The following is a 26,870-nucleotide window of genomic DNA, read 5'->3' as shown; positions in this document are numbered from 1 at the left end:
AAACGATCAGCACGACCGCGTTTCACGTCGAAAACCACCGACAAATGGTTGTTTTCGACGGAGTAGAGTCCGGATAACGTTTTCCAAGCCATTGCTGAGCTTGAACAGTGTTTTTCCCCATTAGAAAATAATGTTTTATCAACACACAAAACTCGTTTTGGTCCATTTTTTCACGATTGCAAAGGTAGCGTCAGTTTAACCACTATAGCTTTCTTGGTTATGTTTCGAATTACATCAAATTTTGACACATCTTATCTGAAGGTTGGTACTTCCGAACCTTGGTATATAAATGGCATTATTAGCGCCTTTTCTACGCTAGTCCCGGAACTTATTGAACGATGTGTTAGATCTTTCACAAAAGTACACTTTTAGGCACAAAACCTTCTTGAACAACCTTATATGAAAAAGAAAACTGCCAAAATCTGTGCAACGTTTTTTACCTCACTCTCAAGCATCAGGAAACAAATGGACCTGTACACCTTTTTGAAATTTAGGATGAATGGTAATAACGTACTGGAATTCATGCAAGCTTTCGAGGTCCAACGCAATATGTATCAAGCAGAAAGCTTACCTTAACCGTGATTTGTTGATCGAATTTGGATTTTTTTCCTATTTCCAATGGTAACTTTTACAAATAATTTCACAAATATGTTCCTGGTTTTTTGTCACCTGCTACCAATCGATAGATGAAGATGATTAGAAAATTCTAAGATAACATGTAACATCAAGGTCCCTGTGTAGCGCAGCAGTTAAAAAAATGTCCATATTCTAGCCACAAGGAAATAACACCACAATAATAATCTTCCTGGTTGTCCTATCACTTTAGAAAATTTTCTATGCAGTTTTGGGAGTCAGAAGAGTTTTACTATGATTCGATATCATTCTCCTCCGCTTATTCCGAAAGAGTTGCATGGTTTTAATCTAACAGATTTGAAGGTGACCATTTCGTTACATTTTAAAAAGTACTTGACGGAAACCATCACCCCACATCGCCCCAACTAATTTTACGACCCTCACTACGATAGCGAACACTTTGTTATTAAAAATACACAATTTCAATTTAACATCTCTACATAAATGGTAATTTATTTTTGGTTTTCGGGGTCACCACTTAACTAAACATGATACCATGTACACAAAATTTAGTTATATACAAATGCAGCCAATTCATGTCCGACCAATTTCCGATGAACAAAACCTATCACAAAAATTAAGTAAAACTAACAATCGCATTTGCATTTCGTAACAAGCAAACTGCCAGATTCATCGAAAATTTTTTGTCCAATATTCACACAGGTTGGAACATTTGTCATCCCAACAAATATCATCACATTACTTTTTTAATATCATTTTATATAAAATATTTTATTGTTTTTGTAAAATTACATAGACAGAACTATGCTACAAACATCATAAAAATACTTTGCTTTCATTTTATTTACTATTTTTTATTTTCTAGATGGTATTTTCCTTTGTATTCATATATATATGTTTCTTTTTGCCGTTCCCGGCACACAAAGAAAAGGAAATATGTTTTCTTTCAGCCACTCCACGCACCCATACAAATTACAAAAAACGTATATATTTTTATAAACACACAGTTTAGACAGAAACTGAGTAGTTTTGCTCAGGGTATTGATAAGAATTTTCTGTAAATTAAAAAAGAATGTGTGATAATAATTGTTGTGGTGAAGTTGAAAAAGGGGGCAATAAGGAGAGCAATAAGATTTCTCGAACTAAGGGAAACTAATTGCCATTGGAAATTTTGAGTAACAGCATTTCGTACACATCAAATGACCTACGATACGATGGACAGGACTTGTTCAGGCAGTCAACAAACGAACGACATCTCACAAACGAATCAAATACAATTCCGACAGGAGGCAATGGTGTTACTCAAAAGCATTTCCTTAAAAATTGATTCGAAAATTATGTCATAAATAAAACAAACACATAAATAAAATAAAAGAATTCAATAACAAAATAAAAATTCAATTTGTTTGTAAAACTATGAAACAATCATATCATTTATAGACGAACCAGTGTTATAATTTGACGATTTTAAAGAATTAGTTATGTCTCGACGGAACATCGAAAGATTTTGTGTGAATCTGAAAACAAAGACAAAAGATATCAACTCACAGAAATTGAACTGATTCGGCAACTCACCTTTCCCTATTCTTCACAGTCAAATTCCTTTCGATGCCTTCCATCAGACCATTGAACCACTGCACCATGAATTCTTGTTTTTCAATAGGCTGAGCACGAATCACGCTTTCCTTGAGCGAACTAAACGGAATGCAATAATCATTATCCACAATTTTCTTAAAAGGATATCAAGCGACTCACCCAAAGTAGTCTTCATATAACAGAATAAGAACTAACAAAGGACGGGACATTGACCATTGATTTCGACAATCTTCCGACATGACGAGGTTCAAAAGTGTTGATAAAATTCCTTGCAGGATTTCAGAGTGCATTTCCACCATCTGTAGTTAGTTAGGCAAATGTAGATTTAATTCAGTAAGATGCTTACCCTTCAATTAATTTCACTTAAAACTTACGTTTAAGAACTGAGTATTTTCCATAAATACCCCATGTCGAAGTTTTTTGTTAGGGAATGTCGAAACTACGAAATATGTTTCATTAGTACTAAATTAATTAGGAGGTGTAGGTATAGAATTAAGGGGGTAGCCTGCTTTAAGAGGTCGAAAAAATCGAACCTGATTCCACGTCAATCGATTCCTAACATATTTGAGAACAAACACACAAAATCACAGAGCCTAATACTCAATAAAGTTGACCAGGGCAAAGGCAACTCATCAGAACCTGCCTCACCTGTCCTGGAAGCAGCGTGACCGAAAATAGCGAAAGGTTGGAATCGCTCCATTTATAAATAGTATAGCCAGAAGTTCTGCCAGTCGATGCGTATAGCGAGAAATGTTATGTCGCCGAAACTGGTAACACTGCGCACGAAGAGTACGTAACCATACCCCACTTTCGGGCTCCGAAGGTCAGTAGTGCGTGAACGACAACACGATGAAGTTCGGTAAATACGAAAAAAGAACCGCGATTATTGCGTTGCACCAATGTGGCAATACGGCGAAAAATATTCATAGTTTGTTAACAAAGCTGCCGGTAAACGAACGATTCGTTTTTAGGACATTAGCCCGATACCGCGAAACAACTGAGGTGGTTAACAGGCCGCGGGAGGGGCGCCCGCGCTCCGTACGTCGACCGAATGTCGTGTATGCTGTGCTTGTTGGAAAGGTTTACGCGGAAAGCGGTCCACAAACATACGTGGGCCTCTCCAAACGGGACCACTTTCAACCAAAGTGACCACGTGCTGATTGAACGCCGCCACCTCCCAGTCTTGATGAACGTCAGAACATATAGGAGGGCCAATATAGACTCGGACCACTATCTCGTTGGCATAGTGCTCCGAGCTCTAATTACGACACCACCTACAATCCCCTCTGACAATCAGGTGAGAGTGAATACCGAAGCTATTCACAACACAGCCCTCCGCAACACCTATAAGAGAGAAATGGATGCCGCAATAACCGCAGTCAATAGAGATCCTGGAGATGAAACATCAACAAATGATCTTCACAATCACCTGAAGAACGTTATCATTGATACGGCCACAAAGATACTTGGCCCCAGCCGCAAGAGAAGTCGGAACGGTTGGTTTGACGGTGAATGTAAGCTAGCAATGGAACGGAAGAATGCCGCATACCGAGTAATGTTGCATTCTCAAAGAATGCGGGCACGGGCAGACACTTATCACGAATTCCGTCGATCGGCGAAGCAACTTCACAGACGGAAAAAGGAAGCCTGGGAGAACCAACAAGTCTGTGAACTAGAAAAGTACAGGGAGCAATCGCACCAGGCGCGCAAGTTTTACCAACAAGTCAGCAAGATGAAGCCTTATACACCTCGATGCTCATCCTGCCGACACACAGAGAGAAAGATGATTTCGGACAGAATGGGCATATTGGAGCGATGGGTTGAGTATTTTGATGAATTGCTACACAACCAAAATATCGGCGAGTTGGAGGTCCCGCCAACTGAAGATGACGGACAAATACTGCCACCACCAAGCATAGAAGAAATAGTCCGTGCAATTCATCGGTTTAGAAACCATAAGTCGGCAGGAGCCGATGGAATTACAGCAGAATTGGTTAAATATGGAGGCGACTAATTACACGAAGTGGTTCATCAACTGATGCTCAAAGTATGCGACAGCGAATCAATGCCTGACGACTGGGAACGGGGCATTATCTGTCTCATATATAAAAAGGAAGATATCACGCAGGGCCCCAATTATAGAGATATCACGTTGCTGAGTACCATTTATAAGATATTTTCCGCTGTCTTGCTAAGCCAGATAGCACCATACGCTCAGAACATCATTGGCCCATACGAAAGAAGCTTTACTCCAGGCCAATCAGCAACAAATCAGATTTTCTCTCTGCAGCAAGCGATGGAAAAACTGTTGGAATATGGACATCAGTTGTACCATCTATTCATCGACTTTAAAGCCGTCTATGATAGCATAGCCAGGGTAAAACTGTACACGGCCCAGAGCGAATTCGGTATCCCTATGAAATAGATAAGACTGACTAGGCTGACCCTGACCAATGTGCGGTTCAGATAAAAGCAGCAGGATCACTCTCAAGACCATTCAACATCAACAACGGTCTACGACAAAGGGATGCCCAATCATGCGTCCTCTTTAACCTGGCCCTGGAGAAAGTGATCCGTGATGCTGAGGTAAATGCAAGGGGTACGATCCTCTTTACCTCTTTACCAACTTTTCCTCTATCATTGAATATAAGGATGGACTATCGGAGCCACAATTTGAATTTCGACAAGCCCACTCAACAATTGACACCGTAGACGTTGTTTTGAAGCTGGCTCGAAACGCGATTTCCAATAAATGCTATGCTATGGTGACGCTGGACGTCAAAAATGTGTTCATTTCAGCCAGCTGGGAGTAGATAAAAAGCTTACTGGATAAAACGGGTGTGCCCAATTATTTGACTAAGCTCCGCGAGAGTTACCTCTCGGAGAGGACACTTTGGTACGATACGGATGAGCGATCCAAGCAGTACACCACCGTCACACTACGATTATAGGCGTCATGCAATCTATCGAAACCCTTTATAGTACGATTTGTCTTTAGCATCAAAATAGGCCCCAGTTTCGGCGATTACCTCTTCATCGGCGTTAAATTTTTTTCCAGCAATCATTCTCTTAAGGTCTGAGAACTGGGAAAAGTCGATCTGGAGAATACGATGGATGCGGAAGCAATTCGAAGCCCAATTCATGAAATTTTGCCATAGCCTTGCCGGCCGTTTGGAAGTCGATTCATCACGTGCAGTTCACTCAGATGACGATCGTTTTAATTCTTTTGTGAAATAATGGAGCCATGTTTTGTTTTATATTTGACGCATAAAATCGAGTTTTTTTATGGGGAAAGAGCTTGAAACACTGCTCAAAAATAACAACGAGCTGATGATTAACGATTTTTGGTTGACTGTGAGCTCACGCGGCACCCACTTTGGACAGATCTTTCACATACCCAAAAATTCTTGCACGAATCCCTTTGATATCTTTAGAGTCTCAGTTATCTCGGTTAACTTCATTTTGCGGTCATCCAAAATTATTTTATGGATTTTTTTTTTATGTTTTCGTCGGTAACACCTCTTTGTGGCGTCCGCTACGTGCTTCGTCCTCGGTGCTGAATTCGCATCGTTTAAACCACTTCTTAACGGTTGATTTTCCTGGTGCAAAGTCCAAATAAGGTTTATCAAGCCAAACCTTGGCTACAACAGTATTTTTTTCGCCAAAAAGCAATTCTTCACCAACACAAGAAATTCCATTTTGTCCATTTTCTTCACACTAACACAAGTTGATTGACTCAAAATCCTCTATTATCCCACAAATAATAGTCTGATCGCTGTAAAATTTGTACATATGTCCTTTGAAGGTTGGGGTTAACTAAAAATCATATGGATGTAATACTACAGGGTTGGCCATTTAATGTGGGCCCATCTGGCAACCCTGTAGTTTTTGGCAGCAATGTCAGATTGACTAATGACATACCGCGTTTGAAGCGTCAGTCCAAGACAATTTATAGCATCGAGCAGTACACTCCAAAAAAATGCGCTGAAATATTTCAGTTTTACATTCAAAATAAGCTCTCACTCTCTCATCGTGCATTTCGGAAAAAAAAAAATAAAGTGAAAAGTGCTCAATCTAAAAGCACTTTGCAGCGTTTATACCCAAAATTTATTAACCATGGTAGTCTCAGCAATACCAGTCACGTATCCAAACAACGTACAAGACGTTCCGATGAAAATATTGAAGCCGTACGAGCCAGTATTGAAGATACTCCGAGAACGTCGAGTTATCACCGTTTCCAGGAGTTAGACATTGCAAGAACCACACTCAGGTGCATAATTCGTATCGATTTAAAAATGTATCCATGCAAAATTCAATTGGCACAAAAATTAAAACCAGCTGACTATCCGAAATGTCTTGATGATGAACCAGACTTTTAGCGAAAAATCATCATGTCAGATCCTATTTCCAGTTAAATGGAGGCGTAAATAAGCAAAACTGTCGGTTCTACGTTACCGAAAATCCTTAATTAATTGAAGAACAGCCTCTCTTCGATCAAAAAATGACTGTGTAGTGAGGTGTTTGTGCGAAAAAGGTCATCGGAGCGTTCTTTTTCGAAAATGACGAAGGAGCCTCTGTTACCATCAATGGTGAGCGTTATCGAGCCATGATTCGTGATGCCAATCATCGAAGAAATTGACATGGAAGGCTTCTGGTTTCAGCAGGACGGAGCAACTTGCTACACTTCACGCGCTACAATCGATTTTTTGAACCCATTGTTCCTCGGAAGGTTGATATCCAAAAGTGATGATTTTCCATAGTCACCGAGATCACCAGATTTGACGCCACCAGGCTTTTTTCCGTGGGACTATCTAAAATCCAAGGTAGACATCAACAATCCAAGGACTCTAGCTCAACTCAAAAACAACATTCGACGCGAAATAACCGGCATATCGGCCGAAACTTTGGCCGATGGAAAACGCTAAAATAAAGAGCAGCAATCAAGGCCAAAGGCGAACATTTGAAAGATATCATTTTCAAGAAATAGCTGGAACAAATCTTCTTGAACTAAATGATTTTTAATATGAACAGCACTGCACTGACGAAGGGAACAAGTGATTCCCGAAATATCGGTATTTGCAAGAATAAACATTCACACCAACGAAAAAGAAACAACAAATTGAAGTAATAAAAACTTGTTTCTTTTTCGTTGGTGTGAATATTTATTCTTGCAAATACCGATATTTCGGGAACCACTTGTTCCCTTCATCAGTGCTAACCTCAGAAACAAGTTTTTATTATTCCAGAAAAAAAATGTGTTTTTTTCAGAAACAAATGGACCCACATTAAATGGCCTACCCTGTAGTAGCACCATCTGTCCGTTAGTCTGCCAACTTTTCAGCCCAAATATTACATATTTATTTATTAATTTGCGGAGGCAATTGAAGGAAACTAATGAACCTTTTGGAATGAATTAAAGCTTGTTCTTGTACTAAACTTCTGCTTGAGCCAAAGAAAATGTTTAAACCATTTTTTACCAAGTCGAAGTACATTTTTTTTTCTGAAAACCACATTTTTCTCCTGAAACCCCCAAAAAGTTGAAATTTTTTAATTTCTTTCGTGTTTTTAATTTAATAATGGTAATAGTTGGCGCAGCAATCCATATTGGATCAGGACCTCGAAGTATGTTAGAGCACTTCATTCAAGACGGTCACGGTACACCACAGTACACTCTAGGAGGCAATGTGGTCAGCATTGCGCTTGCCTGGGGTTATTATCCTGGTACTCATTTACAGCTGAGTCGACTGATATCCGACATCCAGTCACGATAACAAATCCCCTCACCTCAGGAGTGAGATTTCAAACGCGACCTTTCGCTATGATAACCCAGCGCTCTAATCACTTGAGCCATCCGGAACCCCGGACAGTTTTCCCAAACGAAAAATACGTTATAATGAAAACTATTCATTTTTTTCATTTCAGAGAAGAATTGCGGAATTGGGACACTCCAGTGATGCGGCGTTCTACAAATTTCCATGCCATATTTTAACTGAAAACAATTTTTTTTAACACACAAAAAATATTGCTGAGCTCAATTCATTTTTCCGACCAAAACAATCGGGAGAAACACCTGTTTGAGGCCTCCTAAGGCAGGCTCCCCCTTGAGAAATTGTTTTTTTCTTCAATTAAAGGACAGACCATGTCTACCCACAAATTAACAAAAAAATCTTTTAATTCCACACTACGAGAGTAACCATATTTACCTTTTATCTGAAGCTGTTTGAATATATATGATACAATATGATCTAAAGCGGAACAGCATGAGGTACACACTGCTGTGTCTGTATGAAAAAAGACAATAATTAAAACGATTGTATACACTCAAACTAAGATTGAAGTACTCACCTAGAGCTGTTAGTCCTTTGGATATACTTTCAAGAATATATAAAAATGCGCGGGGTTCTAATGAAGCTATAAATGTAATATGATCTTGTGCTAAGCAGTCGAGAAGGAGATAATATGAAGTTGATAACTTAGGATATTCCTGCAAAAGAAATCTTAAATTATTTTCAACAAAACAATCACCATCACTACACAACCTACCAAAAGATGGTTTTGTGGTATGGACAAAATCATTTTGGCCGTTATATTTAGTACATTATCCAGGGTGTCATCGCCATACAGCTGAAACACTCCAAAATTTACATAGTTTCCACTCAGAGCGTGTTTCAACATCAGAAAACATATTGAAATTCCTTTAAGGCGCATAGCATAATGTTGCTCGCGGGGAACATCAAGAAGTAAAATCCGATTTCCTACAATATAAAGTTAATGACAGGCGATCAATATCAATCTTTTATTATCGAAGCTATAAAGTATCTATTGACTTACCATAGGTACAGATAAGTTTTGAACTTTCTCTGAATAGCAAGATACCATTTGGACTAGAAACATTCCCTTGTAGCCGTTGCGATCTACAATTCACAAGTTCAGCGAACAATTTCAAAATAGGTGTAGTAACTGAAGGATCATGGGCCCATAGTGCTACCGCTCGAATTAAAACCGGTGTGAAGTCTGGGTATCTGTAATAACAAATTTAATTCCAAACGTATATCGAACCAAAAGGAAAGGAAAGGAAATGAAAGGAAAGAGCGACCAGTTAAATTTTGATGACTTATAATTCGCTCAATTTGTTTCCGCCCCAAAAAGCAGAATATCGGTTAATTAATCAGAAATATTCCGACGAAAAAAATATGAAGAAAATTAGCTTTCCCATACATTTTCAATAGAATGGCTTTTTGATCATATCAAAGACGTGATTTCCATTAGATGAAATGCACATTAAGAATGGTTGGACTTGGACTTGTTAGCACTGATGAAGAGAACAAGTGGTTCCCGAAATATCGGAATTTGCAAGAATATCTACACCAACGAAAAAGAAACACAAAGTTTTTTATTATTTCAAATCCAATCGATGATTTTGGTGCACGTGTTTGATTTTCGGATTCCGTCGTAATTCAATTTGAATTCGTCGTTCACTTTTTTTCGGTCAATCATTCTCGTGTGGAATTCTATTTTCGATCAAGCTTTGAAGCGGTAAGTTGCCCTCGAAAATGATTGCTTTGTGGGGCTATGATATTTGCGATTATGTACGCATTGATAATTTTTCTATTTGTTCTTCAGCCGGGTCAGGGTCGTTTCGTCGCGATCGGTTTCGCCATTTGGTTCTATCAAATGCCTGATCTAGATGCAATCTCGAGGTTTTTAAATCCCCATGCAGCGTATCAACCCACAGTTGTCTCGGCTTACCATCGTCTTCGACGTTCAGAGCAATCTTCCCAAGTGAATTTTCGGTAGTGCGAATTACGTTACCATACCAACGAAGATGCCTCTCTCGCATTTTTTCCACGATCGGTGCAACTCCATATCGATCGCGAATGTCCTCATTTCGGATGTGATCAAAACGTATCACGTCAGTAGTCCAACGCAAAATCTTCGTCTCTATTACCGCAGGACGCCGTTCATTGTTTTTTATAGTCGGCCAACACTCAGAATCATAGACACCGGCAGGACGGACGACATTGCGTTCAATTTTAGATTTGACACGTTCGTTGATACAATGATTTCGCGAATACGATTGTCAAGAATGCGTTGAAACATGTTCATGGCATGGGAAAGTAACCGGATCGGACAGTAACGGAAACTGTGGTACTTTCTTGCCAGTTAGATGGTGTTGAATCTTCCTGAATAACCCGATTAAAGAATTCACTGAGCCACAGTATTGGGTCTCAGCTCTTGGCGAAGTAATGGTATAGCCTCATTTCGTTTTCTACAAACACAAGAACAAGAAAAGTCCGTAGTTAAACGGCTCGGTTAGCATCATTCGTCGAGCTGACCGCACAAGACATGTTTTAAGGGTTAATTTAGATGGAAAAATATTTCAATACGATTGCACATTTGACTACAGCTTGCATCCTTTCATTCGAATCGGTCCAACGGAGGCTTTGTGCGATCACTGCGGTGCATTGAAGTTCACTGGTGAAAAGCCTGGATTGTTCTGCCTCATTGTGAAATTGCAATTATTACCTCGACCACTTGAGCCATTGCATTCATTACTTCGTGGCGGAACACAGAATCACAATATTTTTTATCGAAGGCTCAAGAATACAACGGGTGTTTCCAAAGAGCCCGAATACAATCCGATATTCGAGACAGTAAACGTTTGTTTACTTTTTCTGTATGTGTCCTCATCACTTCCTTCTGGAGTCCTCTTGTTGTTATTGTGCGGCTCTGTAGCGACATGGTAATGACATGACAGCACCATCATTACTCGCCTCTCACTCGCTGGTTTCGCTCTTGGTCCTCCATACGTTTTGGGAGCCAAACTTATTGGTCGTTGGGCTGCTTCCGTTGGATCAGATGTTACTTCGAAATAGGCAGGTTTTAGTCGCTCGACGCTGATATTTGTTGCTTTGCCCTGAATTTCCATTTTAAAAACGTTGTCGGAAAGTCTCTCTAACACCTTATATGGTCCTTCGTACGGATGCTCTAGCGGCTTCTTCACTCGATCAATCCGCACGAACACGTGTGAGCATGTAGAAAGATCCTTGTGGACGAACACCTTCCTTCTATCATGTCGAGAGATTGGCGTTGCACGAACTTGCGTCATATGGTGACGAAATTTCTCAACGAAAAATTTCGGATCGGGAGGTATTTCCTCGTCAAGAAAGAACTCTCCAGGAATGCGAATCGTTGTCCCATAGACTAGCTCAGCAGCTGTTGCGCCAATATCCTCCTTAACGCTTGTACAAAGACCGAGCAAAACCGTTGGCAAAACTTCGACCCATTCACGATTGTTGTGGCACATAATAGCTGCTTTCATCGATCGGTGCCATCGCTCAATCAATCCGTTCGAAGCAGGATGGTATGCAGTGGTTCGAATCTTTTTGCAACCCACTAAGTGTGTCAGCGACTGGAAGATCAAGGATTCGAACTGGGATCCTTGGTCCGATGTTAATATAGTAGGTGCTCCAAATCGTGAAATCCAGTTGGTGTAGAATGCGTCTGCGATAACATCTGCCGTAATTGATCGTATCGGAACCGCTTCAGGCCATCTCGTAAATCTATCGATTATAGTCAATACATACGAGTGACCTTGTGATTGCGTTAGCGGTCCGACAATATCGATATGTACGTGACTGAATCTCGTGTCCGGCATATCGATTTGGCCATGCGATGGTTTTGCATGTCGTCCAATCTTACTTCGTTGACACGCTAGACATGTTCGTGCCCACTCGAGAATAGTCCTTGGACATACTAGGCCAGACATATTTTCGGCAAATCAGCTTTTTCGTGACGCGTCCGCTTGGATGAGATAGGCGGTGAGTAATCTCAAATATTCTCCTCCTGAGAAGTATTGGGATATTTGGGAAGTTGACACGTCGCAGTACAACATTGTATCCTTGTCATCAACTCGCAACTTTTTCAAATCCAAGGTCGTTTCAGAACGCAGTAGATGTTGGAGTTCCTCATCGTTTCGTTGCGCTGTAGCTAATTCTTCGGTGGTTATGGCAACCGGCAATGTAACAGCACTAATTCGGGACAAGGCGTCTGCTGTAACGTTTTCCTCGCCAGTGACGTATATGATATTGGTCGAGAATTGGCCGATATAGTCCAGTTGCCTTAATTGCCGTGGACTAGCTTTATCGGCTTTCTGTTGGAAGGCAAACGTTATCGGCTTATGATCGGTTTTGATTAATAACGGACGACCTTCGACCATGTAGCGAAAAAACTTGACTGCACTGTAGATTGCTTGGAGTTCTCGGTCGTAAGTGCTGTACCTACGTTGTGTATCGGAGAACTTCTTCGAAAAGAACCCGAGCGGTTCCCAAACATCGTTGTTCCACTGTTCGAGAACTGCTCCCATAGCCGTATCCGATGCGTCTGATTTGATGGCCAATGGTGCATTCTCAATGGGATGTCGTAGTAACGCAGCGTTGGCAATTTGCTGTTTGCACATTTCAAATGAGACATCTGCTCGTGGATTCCATTCGATTTTGCGTTTATCCCGTTTCCTTGCACCAATGAGATACTCGTGGAGAGTTGCTTGAATTTCGGCTGCATTCTGCAACGATTTTCTATAGAAATTAACAGCTCCTAGAAATCGTCGCAAATCGGCAATTGTTGACAGTTTTCCGAAATTCAAAATGGTTTCCACTCGTCCTGGAAGGGGCTTGATGCCATTTTCGCTCACCAAATATCCTAAATATTCGGCAGAAGATGTTCCGAAGCTGCATTTATCGACATTGATGGACAATCCGTCTTCACGGAGTCGATTAAATATCGTCAATAAGTGCTTCCGATGCTCCTCGTTCGATTTAGAAGCGGTAAGAATGTCATCGATGTATGCATAGCAAAAGTCCAATCCGCGGAGTGCATGATCAATGTACCGCTGGAAAGTTTGTGCGGCATTACGTAGACCGAACGTCATTACTCGGAACTCAAAAAGCCCAAAAGGAGTAATGACAGCTGTTTTGGGAATGTCCTCGGGTGCTACAGGAATCTGGTGGTATGCTCTCGTCAGATCAATCGTGGAAAGTACCTTGCATCCACTCAGTTTGTGCGCAAAGTCACTAATGTGAGCGATGGAGTACTTATCTGGGACGGTGATAGCGTTCAAACGCCGATAATCTCCACATGGTCTCCATTGTCCGTTTTTCTTCCGTACCAAGTCTAACGGGCTCGCCCATGGGCTACTCGATGGTTGGCAAACTCCCGGTTGTAGCATGTAGTCAAATTCGGCCTTTGCTTCGCGCAGTTTTTCGGGCGTTAATCGTCTGGGTCGGTCAAAAACAGGCGGTCCTTTAGTCAGGATATGGTGGTAGATATCATGTCATTACCATGTCGCTACAGCTCTCCTCATTTGCAGTGGGGCGGTGGTTTAGTTTCGCAATCATCACACTTAATGTCATGCAAATGATAAGTTCGCAGAAGCGAGAGAAACACAAAACGAATACAAACATCCATAACAATTGGAATTCGACCCCAAGGCAACTTTTTTTTGGAGATCAAAGATCTGCAATTCTGACTTCAGCTCCGACTTTACAGATCGGGGACCAAATTCATCATCGAATTGGATCTTTGCAACAGCTTGAAGACGCAAAGCCATCAACATTTATTGCTTGATCGGCACCAGACGATCAATAGGGCAATGAAAAGATCTGCAGGAACTGCTTCATGAACTTCGTGGGCGGACGTCCGGCCCTTTTATACCCCGCAGAACAATTCAGAAAGGCATACATTTTGCTAGAAAACTAAGTAGTTTTGATCTAAAAACTAAGTAGTTTTCTAGCAAAATGTATGCCTTTCTGAATTGTTCTGCGGGGTATAAAAGGGGCGAACGTCCGCCCACGGAGTCAGCCTAGTTCTCGAGTTAGGACAGGTTGCGTCGGTTATAAATACGCCTCAAATTGATAGACAGTTGAAAGAATTCTTCTATAATTAATTGTGCTAAACGCTTACATTAAAGTTAAAGATCGGGCTTTTTGTATAGTGCTACGCAATCTAGTGAAACGAGTCTACGTACAGTGGTGGTATTGTATAAACCGCAGGGATGGATGATTCTTGGATCGAGGAAAACTGCAGTTGGCGTATGAAATTCAAGCAATGGTTCGAAGAAATATTTAATGAAAGGGAGATGAACGAAACACAAAATGAAAGCGCTCAGGAAGAAGCGTGCCGAGAGAATGAAAAATCGCAATATGAGGGTACTCCACAAGTAGCAGAAACTACAAATGAATTGGAAGATTCCCCTGAAAAATCTCAGGATAAAAAATAAGGGAACTGTAGTGTGTTAAGAAGGGAGCCTCATATTTCAAAAAGTGAGTCATCAGACGGTGGCAAGACAGCAAAAAGTAAGCGGAGAAGCAGAGGTTGTACGAGAAAGTAAAAAAGCCGCAGTCTGACCCGAAATGTTTCAAAGTGACATCAAAATCACGTGAAATACCAAAAGATGCATTTGCCAAATCGTCAGAAAGATGCCATTCGAGTGGCTCCAAAACGAAAAGCAAAAAAAGGGCGGACGAAAATTTGGGAGGCGGATAAGCGAAAAGAAAATGGAACAAGTCAGGAAACCGGAAATTCAGCGCTTCAGGTATGAAAGGTTTTGTGTATTTCCTTTATAAAGAGATTTGAGTGTGCATTTGTCTCATTAGCATGTAGCACGTAAAATATGCATATATTATGCGAAAATTTCCACTTTCAAGTGATATGTACATTCATAATCTTGAATTTGCAGAGAAGCGACAGTTTTGACCTAGTATAACTTTGTTAGTAATAGTGTGATTTTAACCAAATTTGGCAGGATCATGCTCTATGCTGTAGCCTACATTGCTGCAATTTCGTAATTCTAGAGTGAACTTAAGGGGGGTTTTCCTGTCAATTACTAAAAAATCTAGTAATGTACTATTATTAACTGTATTTTAACAGGTATCGGTATGAAGGATATTTCGGAGCTTAGGCACCATATAGTGGCAGCCCCCTGATTTTTTTCAGATTTTTCGGTTGGGTAGTTTCTGAGAATGGGTTCGTTAAAAAAATGACCACTTTCAACCCCCCGCACTCCCCACCTTTTTAACAAATGTCAAAACTAAGACCGGCTTCGAAAAGTACTAACCGAGACCTTTAATTTGATACCCCAGATGACTATATTTGATGAAAAAAAAATTTACACCCCCCTTTTGCATGTATGGGGACCCCCCCTTAAATTCGACGTAAACGGATGCAACTCACTATATGCGTGAGCGTTCACAGTTCCCACTTTTCTACCAAATTTGGTGCCAATCGCTATAACCGTCTCCGAGAAAAGTAAACCGATTTTAATAAGGTTTGGTGTTTACACAAAACCTTAAAAAATGGTGATATTACCAAAGCAAGAAAGAGAGGATATCGGAAAAGAACACAATGGAGAGATAAATACACGACAGGAGGAAGGAAAAAGGCCGCAAAGGGTCTCAAAAGAAGAATGGACGAATTGATAAAAATCAAGCACAGAAGAACGCAAGAAATTATGCAACTAAAAGTCATAAAACAAGAAGTTAGAAAGCAGAAAAAAATTATTCAGTATCTTCCGAAACTGCAGGTGGATGCTATCCGAAAAGCTACAAAGAGGCAGGAAGTAACAGCGAAACTACATAAGGGTTCCAGTCGGGATATTGGAAAACTACAAGAAGTAATCGGACAGGAGGTAACTAAGGAGCAAGAGCGAAATTACCAAGAAGCAGAAGAGCATGAAAAGGAGGTCATAAGTGCAGATGTAAAATGGCCGGAGGTGGCCATGCGAAAAGGTACGAAACAGCCAGAAGAAATTTGTAAGCAGGGTGAGAATACCTGGCATACCTAGCATAGTGCAAAGCCGGGGGAGGTGACTATTCAAGAGGTGATAAGTCTGCAGAAGAAAAGAGTGAAGAGTGAAGATAGCAACAGGCATACGCTGGACGGCAAGGAATGTAGCAACAGCGCACAACTCGCTTAGTGACCTGAAAGCAATTGTGCACCAAATTATAAAATCGATCGCGTTTTTAGAAGCGAGTGTTATAATTGGAGTAGAGGAAAGGACGTAATACGGAATTATAAGCGTCGCAGGAAGTGGAAGGGACCAGAGCGGATGGATAAATTGGCACGAGAAAGGCCAGAGTTTTGGAATAATTACTGCCAAGAGTAAGGTAGATCGGCAAAATTGAAAAGTAAGGAGGACACACGAGTGAGTATCGTCGAGCGATGGTTTGAGTACGACGGCGGAATCTTCAGCAACTGTATAGGCACATGTTCAAAGTTTCGAAGAGTAGCATACATAGAGTAGTACGTAGTAGTAGTCACAAGGGGCATCATTAAAGAACAACGTTCGGGATCTAATAAAGTGACCGAAAGATCGGCCAACTATAGGAACTCAAAGAGTCATAAGGAATGAATAAGGCGCTCATGGTTCTAAAACTAAATGGACGACCAGGGCAGTCGCAAAGATGCTTTTTCAACTTTTTGGAAAGGATTAGATTCGCTTCTGTGATTCGTTTTCTGTGCTCGTTTTGTCATGGCTCTCACAACATAAAGTGGCATGCACATAAGACAATTCGACTTCTGCACTACTTTTTTGAACTTATCATCATCATTAACGGCGCAACAACCGGTATCCGATCTAGGCCTGCCTTAATAAGGAACTCCAGACATCCCGGTTTTGCGCCGAGGTCCACCAATTCGATATCCCTAGAAGCCGTCTGGCGTCCTGACCTACGTCATCGCTCCATCTCAGGCAGGGTCTGCCTCGTCTTCTTTTTCTACCATAAATACTGCCCTTATAGACTTTCCGGGTGGGATCATCCTCATCCATACGGATTAAGTGACCCGCCCACCGTCGTTAAAAATGAAAGTCATATGGAGGTCCAGGAATACATTGAGGGAATTTTGAAGTTTATCATTGAAAGTAAGTTTGACTCCAAGCCGAGATGTTATCCGAGCTACTTTCAAGGAGCAGAGGGTGTCATTTAAAGTAGTCCTTGTAGGGATGAAAACAAACTAGACGTTGTTATGTGATTTCACGTTGCATAGAATGGTAGCGCGATCAACCAATTATAAATTCGAATAAATCAGATACGGCTGAAAGATGAATTCATCTTCCTCCATATAGGCGCATAGGCAATTCACTATATGACGATCCAAGAACAAAACGAATTTCGGAGAAATACATTTTTATGATAGAATCGCATGAACTACTGAACTGTAAGATAGGCAGCGACCCAATCAATTCGCGATTGCACTCAAATTGTCTCCGTTGTTTAATGGGGAAATAATAAAATATAAATATCAAGAGAACTTTTATGTGTATTTTTACTATTTAGTTTTTACTTCCAAATCGAAACTACTTTCGACTGTTCGCGCCGATGGTTGAGAACAAAGAGATTTAATCAGAGTGAAATTATGCGGTGTTTCCAACGATTAATTAATTGAAATAATAAAACTTGTTGTTTCTTTTTCGTTGGTGTGGATATTTATTCTTGCAAATACCGATATTTCGGCAACTTGTTTGCACTGATGAAGGGAACAAGTGGTTCCTGGACCGCGAAAGATGGAAAGAAGCCGCCTTACAGGGGACTCGGTCTATTATCAATCGCGGCTCGCCCTTTAAGTCACTTCAATAGCTATTTTGGGACCTATAACTGGAAAGAAGCGAAGCGTACAACGGAATCAGGCATCACTTTTGGAATGAGAGGGGATACACTCATAGCCGAGATCGATGCTGCTTGGAATACCTGTATCGGTGTCGAAAGATCATACCTCAAGTATGTTTTCACGATGAATGGAAATTCTGTTTTTTGTCAATCAAGGAAACAACGGACAATGGCGCTATCACGCACAAAGTGCCAGTACATGGTTCTAAGCCATGCTTCCAAGAAGTTGCTTTCCAAGTGGTCCGGTCCGTCACCAAGTGAGTGCGGACTCAGAACTCCCACCATCCTCAAAAATAAAATTTGTTTAGTTTGTGTCGTCTGCGCCGCAAAAACTTTTGCTATGTAGGACGACACGGGCTCGCGGAGATACACAGTATTGAATTTAGGAGGTAGATGTAATAGCGAAGATAAACGACCATCAAATAGTCTTCCCTTTCGAGGTCGGCACACATTCAGAAGATAAGGCCTAAATATAGTGTTGATCACGATACGGTCGATCTGATCAGATGTTTGTTGCCGGGCAATCGAAATGTAACTCTCCTGATGGAAGGTGCTGTCTCAAACAATGTGACGCCGATGACAAAATGGTGCAAGTTTCATTGTTGTTTCTACGGTCACCAAGAGCATACCTCTCAATCACATGATCGAACAAGATGTTACCAAACTCCACGTTGGCATTCAGGTCATCCATCACCATCATATTATTACCTTTAGGAATCCTCCCTTAAAATGCCTAATTCTGCTCGTAAAAGACATCCTGGTTTTTAACCCATCAATTTCTATACCTTTTAGTCGCGTTTTCCGACATGCAGGTAACACTTTGAGTGTAACCTTGAACCCCGACTCACAGGATATATGGGAAAAATAAATGACAATTTCAAGATGCTACAAAAACATTGATAAACTTATTTTCAGTAGAGTAGAGCCTCGTTTGAAATGAATGTTTATCTACTTTTTTTGCAAAGAATTTCATAAAAAGTGTAACATGTGCAGTATTCGTTAATCGTATCTAAAAAAGCAAATTCGTATACTCACCAAGATAAATCAAATTGGGTTTTTTGTCAAATTCAAACCTAAATAAAAAAAATGCAGAAACTTACATCCAATCAAAAAACATTGAATATGGATTTTTCGAATTCAAAGCATAAGCCAGTCCACGCAAATCCCGGGCAAGCCCAATGACTGCTTTCTTTGTTTCTTCTGTTGGAAAACTACTTTCATCCATTAGTTTAGACGCTATTGATTGAAATTGAGCTGCAACGAATACAATCCAGAGTGATTACCATTAAAATCAACACAAAATAAGACAAAATTTCATTTTTACTTGTTAGTGGTGCCATGAAGGTATAAAAACGCTCCTCATCTTCGCCTAATTCAATCATTAAAACTCTCCCTAGAGATGTATAAAACATGCTGCGACATCGCATTTCGCTAAGTGATGTGTTTGTACTAAGAAATGAAAAATGCTCTCCCTGTAAAGACATATGCAGTCACTATAGTGATATCCAAGGGGTTTCTTAGCCTGCAATTCACCAACCGTATGATTATTCAACATGAATTGAATTTCTTCCAATTTCGCCAATTTCCTTATACAAGAATAGCTCAATGAGAGATCGTTGAGTAAGCACAGCGTCTTTGTGATTATTTGTTCTGATCGGCCCCAAAATTTTAAATTTGTTATTCTGAAAAGGCCGAGATTCGGTTAAAATCTCTTCTTACAGCGGCAGAGTACTTACATTTTTCTGTTTATCACACTCAGAAGCATCTGTTCATCATTCAGTCCTAAGACTTCAGACAGCCGCTTATACACTTTTGCCTTCTGGATCTGTTCGTTGATGTGGATTTTTCGAACTTGCTCCAGAAAACTTAGAATGGCCAATTCGAGCTTTTCGCATGCAATTTGGGGTAGTCTCGAATCAGTCAAATTCATCAATTGAAGAACCTTAAGCAATCATTTATTCATCATAAAATCTAGTCAAACTGTCGCATTTCTCTTACCCTAATAACTAGCTCCCCATCCATTATATCTTGCTCCTCATTGGCACTGAAAGATAGTCGGCCTCCTATCGCTGAACCAATGATGTATACCAGCCATGTTAATTGAAGTTCGTGGATTTTTATTTCCATTGCATTTGAGGCGGGGTTTTGAATCAACTCTTGGTACGACCTTGCCGTCTGCATACCCAAATGAATGTGTTATTTAAAATTCAACTTTTTCTTATATTAGGTTGTTGCAAATGAAATGGCAGTTTTGGTACTAAAATTTGAAACGACTGTAAAGTTTACAAAAATTTATTTAATTATTAAAAATAGGTGCCAGTCGATTCAAAACACTTCTCCCAGCGAGATACAAGAGCATGTATGCCAGTTTCGTAGAAGTCCAATTTTCGAGTGTTGATAAAGTCGTCGAAGGCAATTTTGAAGGCCTTTTCATTCCTTAATATTTTTCCACCAACAAATGATTCAAATGCTTAAAAAAGTGGTAGTCGATTGGTGAAAGGTTTAGTAAATATGGTAGATGACCTCCACATTAAATATGTTACAGCGTGCAGTGCCGTCAGACTACGTGAGTCCGGATGCTGAACAGCGAAGTCCTACGGCCACAGCAACATCCTAAATGAAATACCTCGGGAAATCTGGGCATTCCCCACGGACTATGTCACACGCAAGCTGAACTTCACGAGAAACTTTGCTGTGGACCTTCCAACCAGGGCAAAGTGGAAGACTGGCGGCGTGTTTCAAGATGATGACACAATATTCTTTACGGACGGATCAAAGATGGCCTATGGAGTCGGTGCAGGGGTTTTCTCGAATACACATGGTGTATCCAAGTCATATGGTCTCCCAAGTTTCGTCAGTGTATTCCAGGCGGAAGTACTGGCGATATTGGAAGTCTATCGATGGCTGGAGCGTGATTCGAGCCCCAAGTGTGGGGGGGGGCCATGCCGCTAGGCCTGGCATACCTTACAACTCGCATTGCCGAAGCTGCGGAGAAGGAAGGGAAACCCTCATGCACTTTCTCTGCGATTGCCCAGCTCTGCCTAGAGTCAGGCTGCGGACACTGGGTAAACCATTCTTTGGGCACCTCAGAGAGATTTCTAGCTGCAGCGTCGGAGAGCTGCTTTCCTTCTTGAATGCTACGGGCTGGCTTTCAAGATCGGAGCCGGCTGGACTCTGCCTCCCTGCTCCCATAACAGTCACGGTCTTAGGAGTTGGTGGCACCAAAGCGCTAATTGGGCTCCTCGAAGCGGCCACTGATACCTACCTACCTACCATGGTAGATGAGGCAGAGTCTCATACTATCTCCATCTCGCCACCACCTCTCACACCATCTCTGTTGACTAATCTCGGCCGTTGAATACTCAATTTTTGGTTCATTTCCTCGAATTGGGCACATCATTTCTGTGCATTTATCCTTTCTCCAGGTGCCAAAAAAGAATAGTGGATAACTTCAGCTGTAGACCACCAAACAGTCACCATTACCTTATTCGGATGGAGGCTCGGTTTCGGCATATGCTTCGGTGGCTCATCAGCACCTTGCCATTGTGCTGATCGGCGACGATTGTCATATAATATCCACTTTTCATCACATGACACTATTCTGTGCAAAAAGGGATCGCTTTTGTTGCGGGTGAGTAAAGAACTGCAAATTTTGCATACAAAGCGCCATGTTTTGCTCCGTAAGGGCATGCGGAACCCATTTGTCGAGTTTTTTCACCTTCTCAAGTTGTTGCAAGTGCCGGGAAACTGTACGCCCAGTTTCTCTGCAATGTCTCTCACAGACTGATGTGGGTCGGATTCGACTAGCAAACGCAGCTCGCCATTGTGAATCGATGGTCCTGGATGTCCACGTGGCTCACTTTGAAGGTTTACGTCGTCTGACAGAAATTTTTCGAACCATCGCCGGGTGGTTCGTTCGCTTACCGTATCAGCCCCAAATGCGCTGTTAACGTTCCTGGTCGCCTTCGCTGCTTTATGACCGAGTTTGAACTCATATAGAAAAAGTATAAAGTTCTCGACTTTTTCCATCTTTTTAAGGTTTTGTTTGTAAAACAAACAAACAAAACCTTATTAAAATCGGTTTACTGTCTGTCTGTCTGTCTGTCCGTCACACGCATTTTTCTCGGAGACGGTTGTAGCGATTGGCTCCAAATTTGGTAGAAAGGTGGGAACTGTGAACGCTCACGCATATAGTGAGTTACATTCTTTTACGTCGAATTTAAGGGGGGGTCCCCATACATGCAAAGGGAGGGTGTCAATTTTTTTTTCATCAAATATAGTCATGTGGGGTATCAAATTAAAGGTCTCGATTAGTACTTTCCGAAGCCAGTCTTAGTTTTGACATTTGTTGAAAAGGTGGGGGGTGCGGGGGGTTGAAAGTGGTCATTTTTTTAACGAACCCATTCTCAGAAACTACCAAACCGAAAAATCTGAAAAAAATCAGGGGGCTGTCACTATATGGTGCCTAGGCTCCGAAATACCCTCCATATCGATACCTGTTCAAATAAAGTTAATAATAGTGCATTACTATAATTTTTAGTAATTGGCAGGAAAACCCCCCTCAAGTTCATCCTAGAATCACAAAATTTTGCAACAATATAGGCTACAGTATAGAGCATGATCCTACCAAATTTGGTGAAAATCGCACTATTACTAACAAAGTAATACTAAGTCAAAGCTGTCGCTTCTCTGCAAATTCGAGACTATGAATGTCAATATCACTTGAAAGTGGCTATTTTCACATAATATATGCATATTTTACGTGCTACATTCTAATGGGACAAATGCACATATAAAAGAAATACACAAAACCTTTCATACCTGAAGCGTCAAGCTTCCGGTTTCCCGACTTGTTTTTCCTTTTTAAGGTTTTGTGTAAAACAAAATTAAAATCGATTCAATGTCCGTCTGTCGGTCTGTCTGCCACACGCACTTTTCCCCGAAACGGCTAAACCGGTCCGAACGAAATTTGGTCGACAGATGGGAACTATGAAATCCCACGCATACGGCGAGTGGCATACATTTAGGTGGAGTTTAAAGGGGGCTCCCCATACATCCAAAGGGGGGATTCAAAAATTTTTTTTACCAGATATAGTCGTTTAGGGTATCAAATGAAAGGTTTCGATTTTTACTTTCCGAAACTGATGTTAGTTTTGGCGTTAATTGCGAAGTGCGTGAGTAAGGAGTCAAAATGTACACACTTAGAGTGAGACAGGACTCATTTTCGGAAACTACCCAACCTAAAAATCCGAAAAAAATCAGAGTGGAGCGCTTAGATGAAATCTAGGCCTCAAAATATGTCCCATTCCGATATCTGCTCAAATAAACTTACTAATAGTATATTACTAACTTTTACAAATTTACTGTAAAACCCCCCTTAAATTCATCCTAGGACTGCACCAGCATAGACTATAATATTTCCTATACACGTGCTAAATTTCATGGAAATCTGGCCATTAACGCCAAAGTTATAGCAGTTCAAACTTAGCACTTTCGCGCGAATTAACTGCTTCCAAAGCCATGCAAATAAGATGCTGACGTCATAATTAACGGAAATAATTGACATTCGAGTGAAATATTAAAATTCCATTCAAGAAGAACCTAATTCTCCCTAGCCCTTTTTAAGGTTTTGTGTGAAACAAAACCTTATTAGAATGGTGACGGTGTCTGTCTGTCCGTCTGTCTGTCTGTCTGTCTGTCTGTCTGTCTGTCTGTCTGTCTGTCTGTCTGTCTGTCTGTCTGTCTGTCACACCCGATTTATTCGGAAACGGCTAGACCGATTGTCACGAAAATTGGTGAGAGTATGTAATCTGGTGATCCCTTTACATGCAGTAAGTGGCGCCATCTTGCGTTAAGTTTAAGGGGGGGCTCTCCGTACATGTGAATGGAGGGTGCAAATTTTTTTTTCACAGAATGTAGCCAAGTAGGGTATCAAATGAAAGGTCTCAATTAGTACTTTTCGAAACTGGTTCAATATTTGATATTAGATGAAACATAGGGGAGTAAGGGTTGAAAATATGACCCACAAAAAGTGTAACAGGTCTCGTTCTCAGAACCTATCCAACCGAAAAATCTGGAAAAAATCACAGTGGTGCACCTCTACGAAATCTAGGCCTCAAAATATATCCGGTTCCGATATCTGCACAAATAAAGTTAATAATAGTATATTTCCACATTTTAGAAATTTACCCGGCACCCCCCCTTATGTTCATCCCAGAAATACAAAATTTGGCATGAGTGTAACGAAGAATATAATGCACAGTTTGGTCAAGTTTGAAGAAAATCCAACTATTATTAACAAAGTTATTGGGGGTGAAACTTTACAATTTTTTGTGAATTTCGTGCACTCTACAACCCGCATGACGTCATCATCACATATCAATTCGTCAATACCACAACGAAATGAATTCTTATGAATTGGGTCGCAGACAATTATTTTGTTTTAGTTTTTTAGTTATTTGTCAACCAGACATGTGTATCTGTAGGTATATAGTATATGCGTGCTAATGAACTTTGCGGCTAGTGCCTAATTCAGATAGATATAAGACGTAAATCGGAAATATGGGTAGGATTAATTTAGATAAGTGCATATATGTGTACAGTAGGTAATAGGCAGTTTGTTTGTTTAGGGTGAGCGTGATATCTATGGCTCTAATATGTACGTATGTCTCGTAGTTTGGAAAAATATGAAGGATTATGTTGGATTTGTAGCTATATACGGACAGAGAAATGTGCGTCTCTTACATAAGATGAACACAAAACCTTTATACCCGAAGCGCGAGCTTCCGGTATTCCGACTTGTTTATATTTGATGTTGGTTAAATTCTTGGCATTTGCTAATAATACTAAACTCCGAATTTGAGCCGTGTGAGGTTGACTATTATCAATACAGGGCTTTCCATCAAATGATTTATTTAAATCGCTTTCTAGAAAATAGAGGAGAATGGAATTGTTAGCTATGTTACACGGAGCTGTCGTGCACTCGCCGCTCCTCACATCTTTTTCTTTTTCTTCAGCCTTCAGTTCACAAGCGGGGTCGGCTCGTCGTGATCGGTTTCGTCATTTTATTTTATCAAATGCCATCAAGATGTAATCGCGAGACCTCTAAATCCCCATCCAGCGTATCAAGCCACCATTGTTTTGGCCGGCTTTTTGGTTGCTTACCATTGACTTTGATGTTCTGACCAATACTGGTTATTGAAGCGGGAATTACGTGACCACACCATCGAAAACGCCTCTCTCGTAGTTTTTCCACGATCGGTGCAAACCCATATCGATCGCGGATATTCTCTTTTCAGACGTGATCAAAACGTGTCACGCCACCAGTGCAATGTAACATCTTCGTCCCCATTACCGCAAGACGCTGTTCATTGTCCTTTATAGTCGGCTAACACTCAGAACTATAGAGAGCGGCAGACGGACGACATTGCAGTAAATTTTAGATTTGGGACGTGCGCTGAAACGTCGATCACAAAGAACACCAGTTGGAGAATGCCACTTTATCCAGGTTGCGTTAATGCGGAAAAACAATGTCATTACGCAGTTCTCCATTGGCTGATAGCATTGAGTCGAGATATTTCAATCGCTGAGTTCTGGCAATGGCAGTAACCTGACCAGAACAGCGATTTCAATACCTCGGGTCAATGCTATAAGCCAATGGAGAACTACGTTATGCTCCTTACATAGGGAAACACAAAACGTTTTATACCTGAAGCGTCAAGCTTCCGGTTTCCCGACTTATTTACTTATTTACTTAAATGTAGGAGTATTTATACTTCATAATCCGACACCATTAGCGCCAACTGGCGGTAGTTTGATACAGCAAAATTGCAACTAACTTCACTTGATTGCCAAATCGACCATTTCATGTGCAACAACCTAATACTTACTTGATCAAATAGTTGCACTAAGAGGGTACATGTTTTCTCATATTCACAGCGTTCTATGACGGACAATTGCTCTAGTTGTTGTTGTATCATCCCAAGATCATCTAAAGGATCTTCTAAATCCTCCCTGGAATCATATTTATTTGTGAAAATGTAGCTCACTGTTTCCGATAAAGCAATATTTTACCTAACTATCACACGTACTGATTCGAGTCTACTTGTAATATATGCCTTGGTAACTTCTGGTGTGTAGGTGTCCAGCAAATGCGGCTCTGCCGCTTTCACATAAGGAACTGACGCAACCATTCGTTGCCAAAGTGAAAGCAAATAGTGTACACTGTTTGGTGCGAACTGCCACATCTGAAATTACTCCATAATAAGTCGCGAGTATGAGTGGAGATTATCAAAAATTACTTGTAACGATTGGACCGTGAATTTTGCAATCAATTGAATTGCTTCTGGATAACAATCGACTTGGATTAGCTCCCCAAGTTGATAGTTCGATTTAAGACGTGCAAGAAGCCGACAAAATTCATGATAGTTATCCGCATCACTCAACCCCTGGTCGGAATAAAATCTCATTAGATACATTCAATCAACACAATCGATAAATTGTCAAACATTCACCTGTAAATTTTCAAGGATATTTTTAACTCCACTAACCAATACTGTAAGGAATTTCGTTCGCTCATTGTTGCTGAACAATGATCTTCTCACTGAAGTCATCTGTTTGATAAAGAGACATACAAATAATTATGAAAGATATTTATAGATTGGCTTTGAACCCTCGTCCTACCTGAACAAGGCATCCAAGTGCTAAACTAGCCAGTCTACCGGGCAGATTTTCGTACAAATCGAAAAATAATTTTAAGGTGTTCGTGTCCAGAAATGCTGGACGCCAGGTTGCTGGTATCTAGAGAAGAGCAATGCAAATTAGCTTTATTCCTACAACTAATCAATCAATCTGATCACCTGAACGCTACTCATATCATCAGTCGATTCATCTGTAGAACTTCCAATAAAGTCAAAACTTAAGCAATTTTTTGTTAGTCTTAGAATATGAGATATTAAGCTGGAAATTGGGGAGAGAAAATTAGTACCACTGCAGACATTTTCCAAATATTAATCATAC

At 40.7% G+C, this 26,870-nt stretch overlaps 1 protein-coding gene across 1 annotated transcript in view; it reads right to left on the bottom strand.

Moving 5' to 3' along the window:
* Positions 1–1,346: 1,346 nt before the first annotated feature.
* Positions 1,347–26,870, bottom strand: part of LOC119657721 (ran-binding protein 16) — a 31,616-nt gene continuing 6,092 nt past the window's right edge. The window contains exons 5-24 of the mRNA XM_038064764.1: positions 26,711–26,810; positions 26,535–26,651; positions 26,366–26,464; positions 26,153–26,299; positions 25,926–26,098; positions 25,742–25,865; positions 19,851–20,027; positions 19,589–19,794; positions 19,390–19,534; positions 19,177–19,324; positions 18,953–19,106; positions 9,022–9,212; positions 8,734–8,945; positions 8,536–8,674; positions 8,394–8,471; positions 2,565–2,629; positions 2,350–2,489; positions 2,170–2,289; positions 2,041–2,111; positions 1,347–1,649 (exon numbers count right to left, since the gene is read on the bottom strand). Of these exons, the coding sequence (XP_037920692.1) occupies positions 1,603–1,649; positions 2,041–2,111; positions 2,170–2,289; positions 2,350–2,489; positions 2,565–2,629; positions 8,394–8,471; positions 8,536–8,674; positions 8,734–8,945; positions 9,022–9,212; positions 18,953–19,106; positions 19,177–19,324; positions 19,390–19,534; positions 19,589–19,794; positions 19,851–20,027; positions 25,742–25,865; positions 25,926–26,098; positions 26,153–26,299; positions 26,366–26,464; positions 26,535–26,651; positions 26,711–26,810 (2,653 nt within the window). The 3' untranslated portion in view covers positions 1,347–1,602. The remainder of the gene's footprint in view (positions 1,650–2,040; positions 2,112–2,169; positions 2,290–2,349; positions 2,490–2,564; positions 2,630–8,393; positions 8,472–8,535; positions 8,675–8,733; positions 8,946–9,021; positions 9,213–18,952; positions 19,107–19,176; positions 19,325–19,389; positions 19,535–19,588; positions 19,795–19,850; positions 20,028–25,741; positions 25,866–25,925; positions 26,099–26,152; positions 26,300–26,365; positions 26,465–26,534; positions 26,652–26,710; positions 26,811–26,870) is intronic.

Source organism: Hermetia illucens, chromosome 5 (genome assembly GCF_905115235.1).
Source record: "Hermetia illucens chromosome 5, iHerIll2.2.curated.20191125, whole genome shotgun sequence".
Lineage (NCBI taxonomy): Eukaryota > Metazoa > Arthropoda > Insecta > Diptera > Stratiomyidae > Hermetia > Hermetia illucens.
Note: the sequence above shows the minus strand (reverse complement) of the source record. Positions and strands in the feature narration are given on the sequence as shown.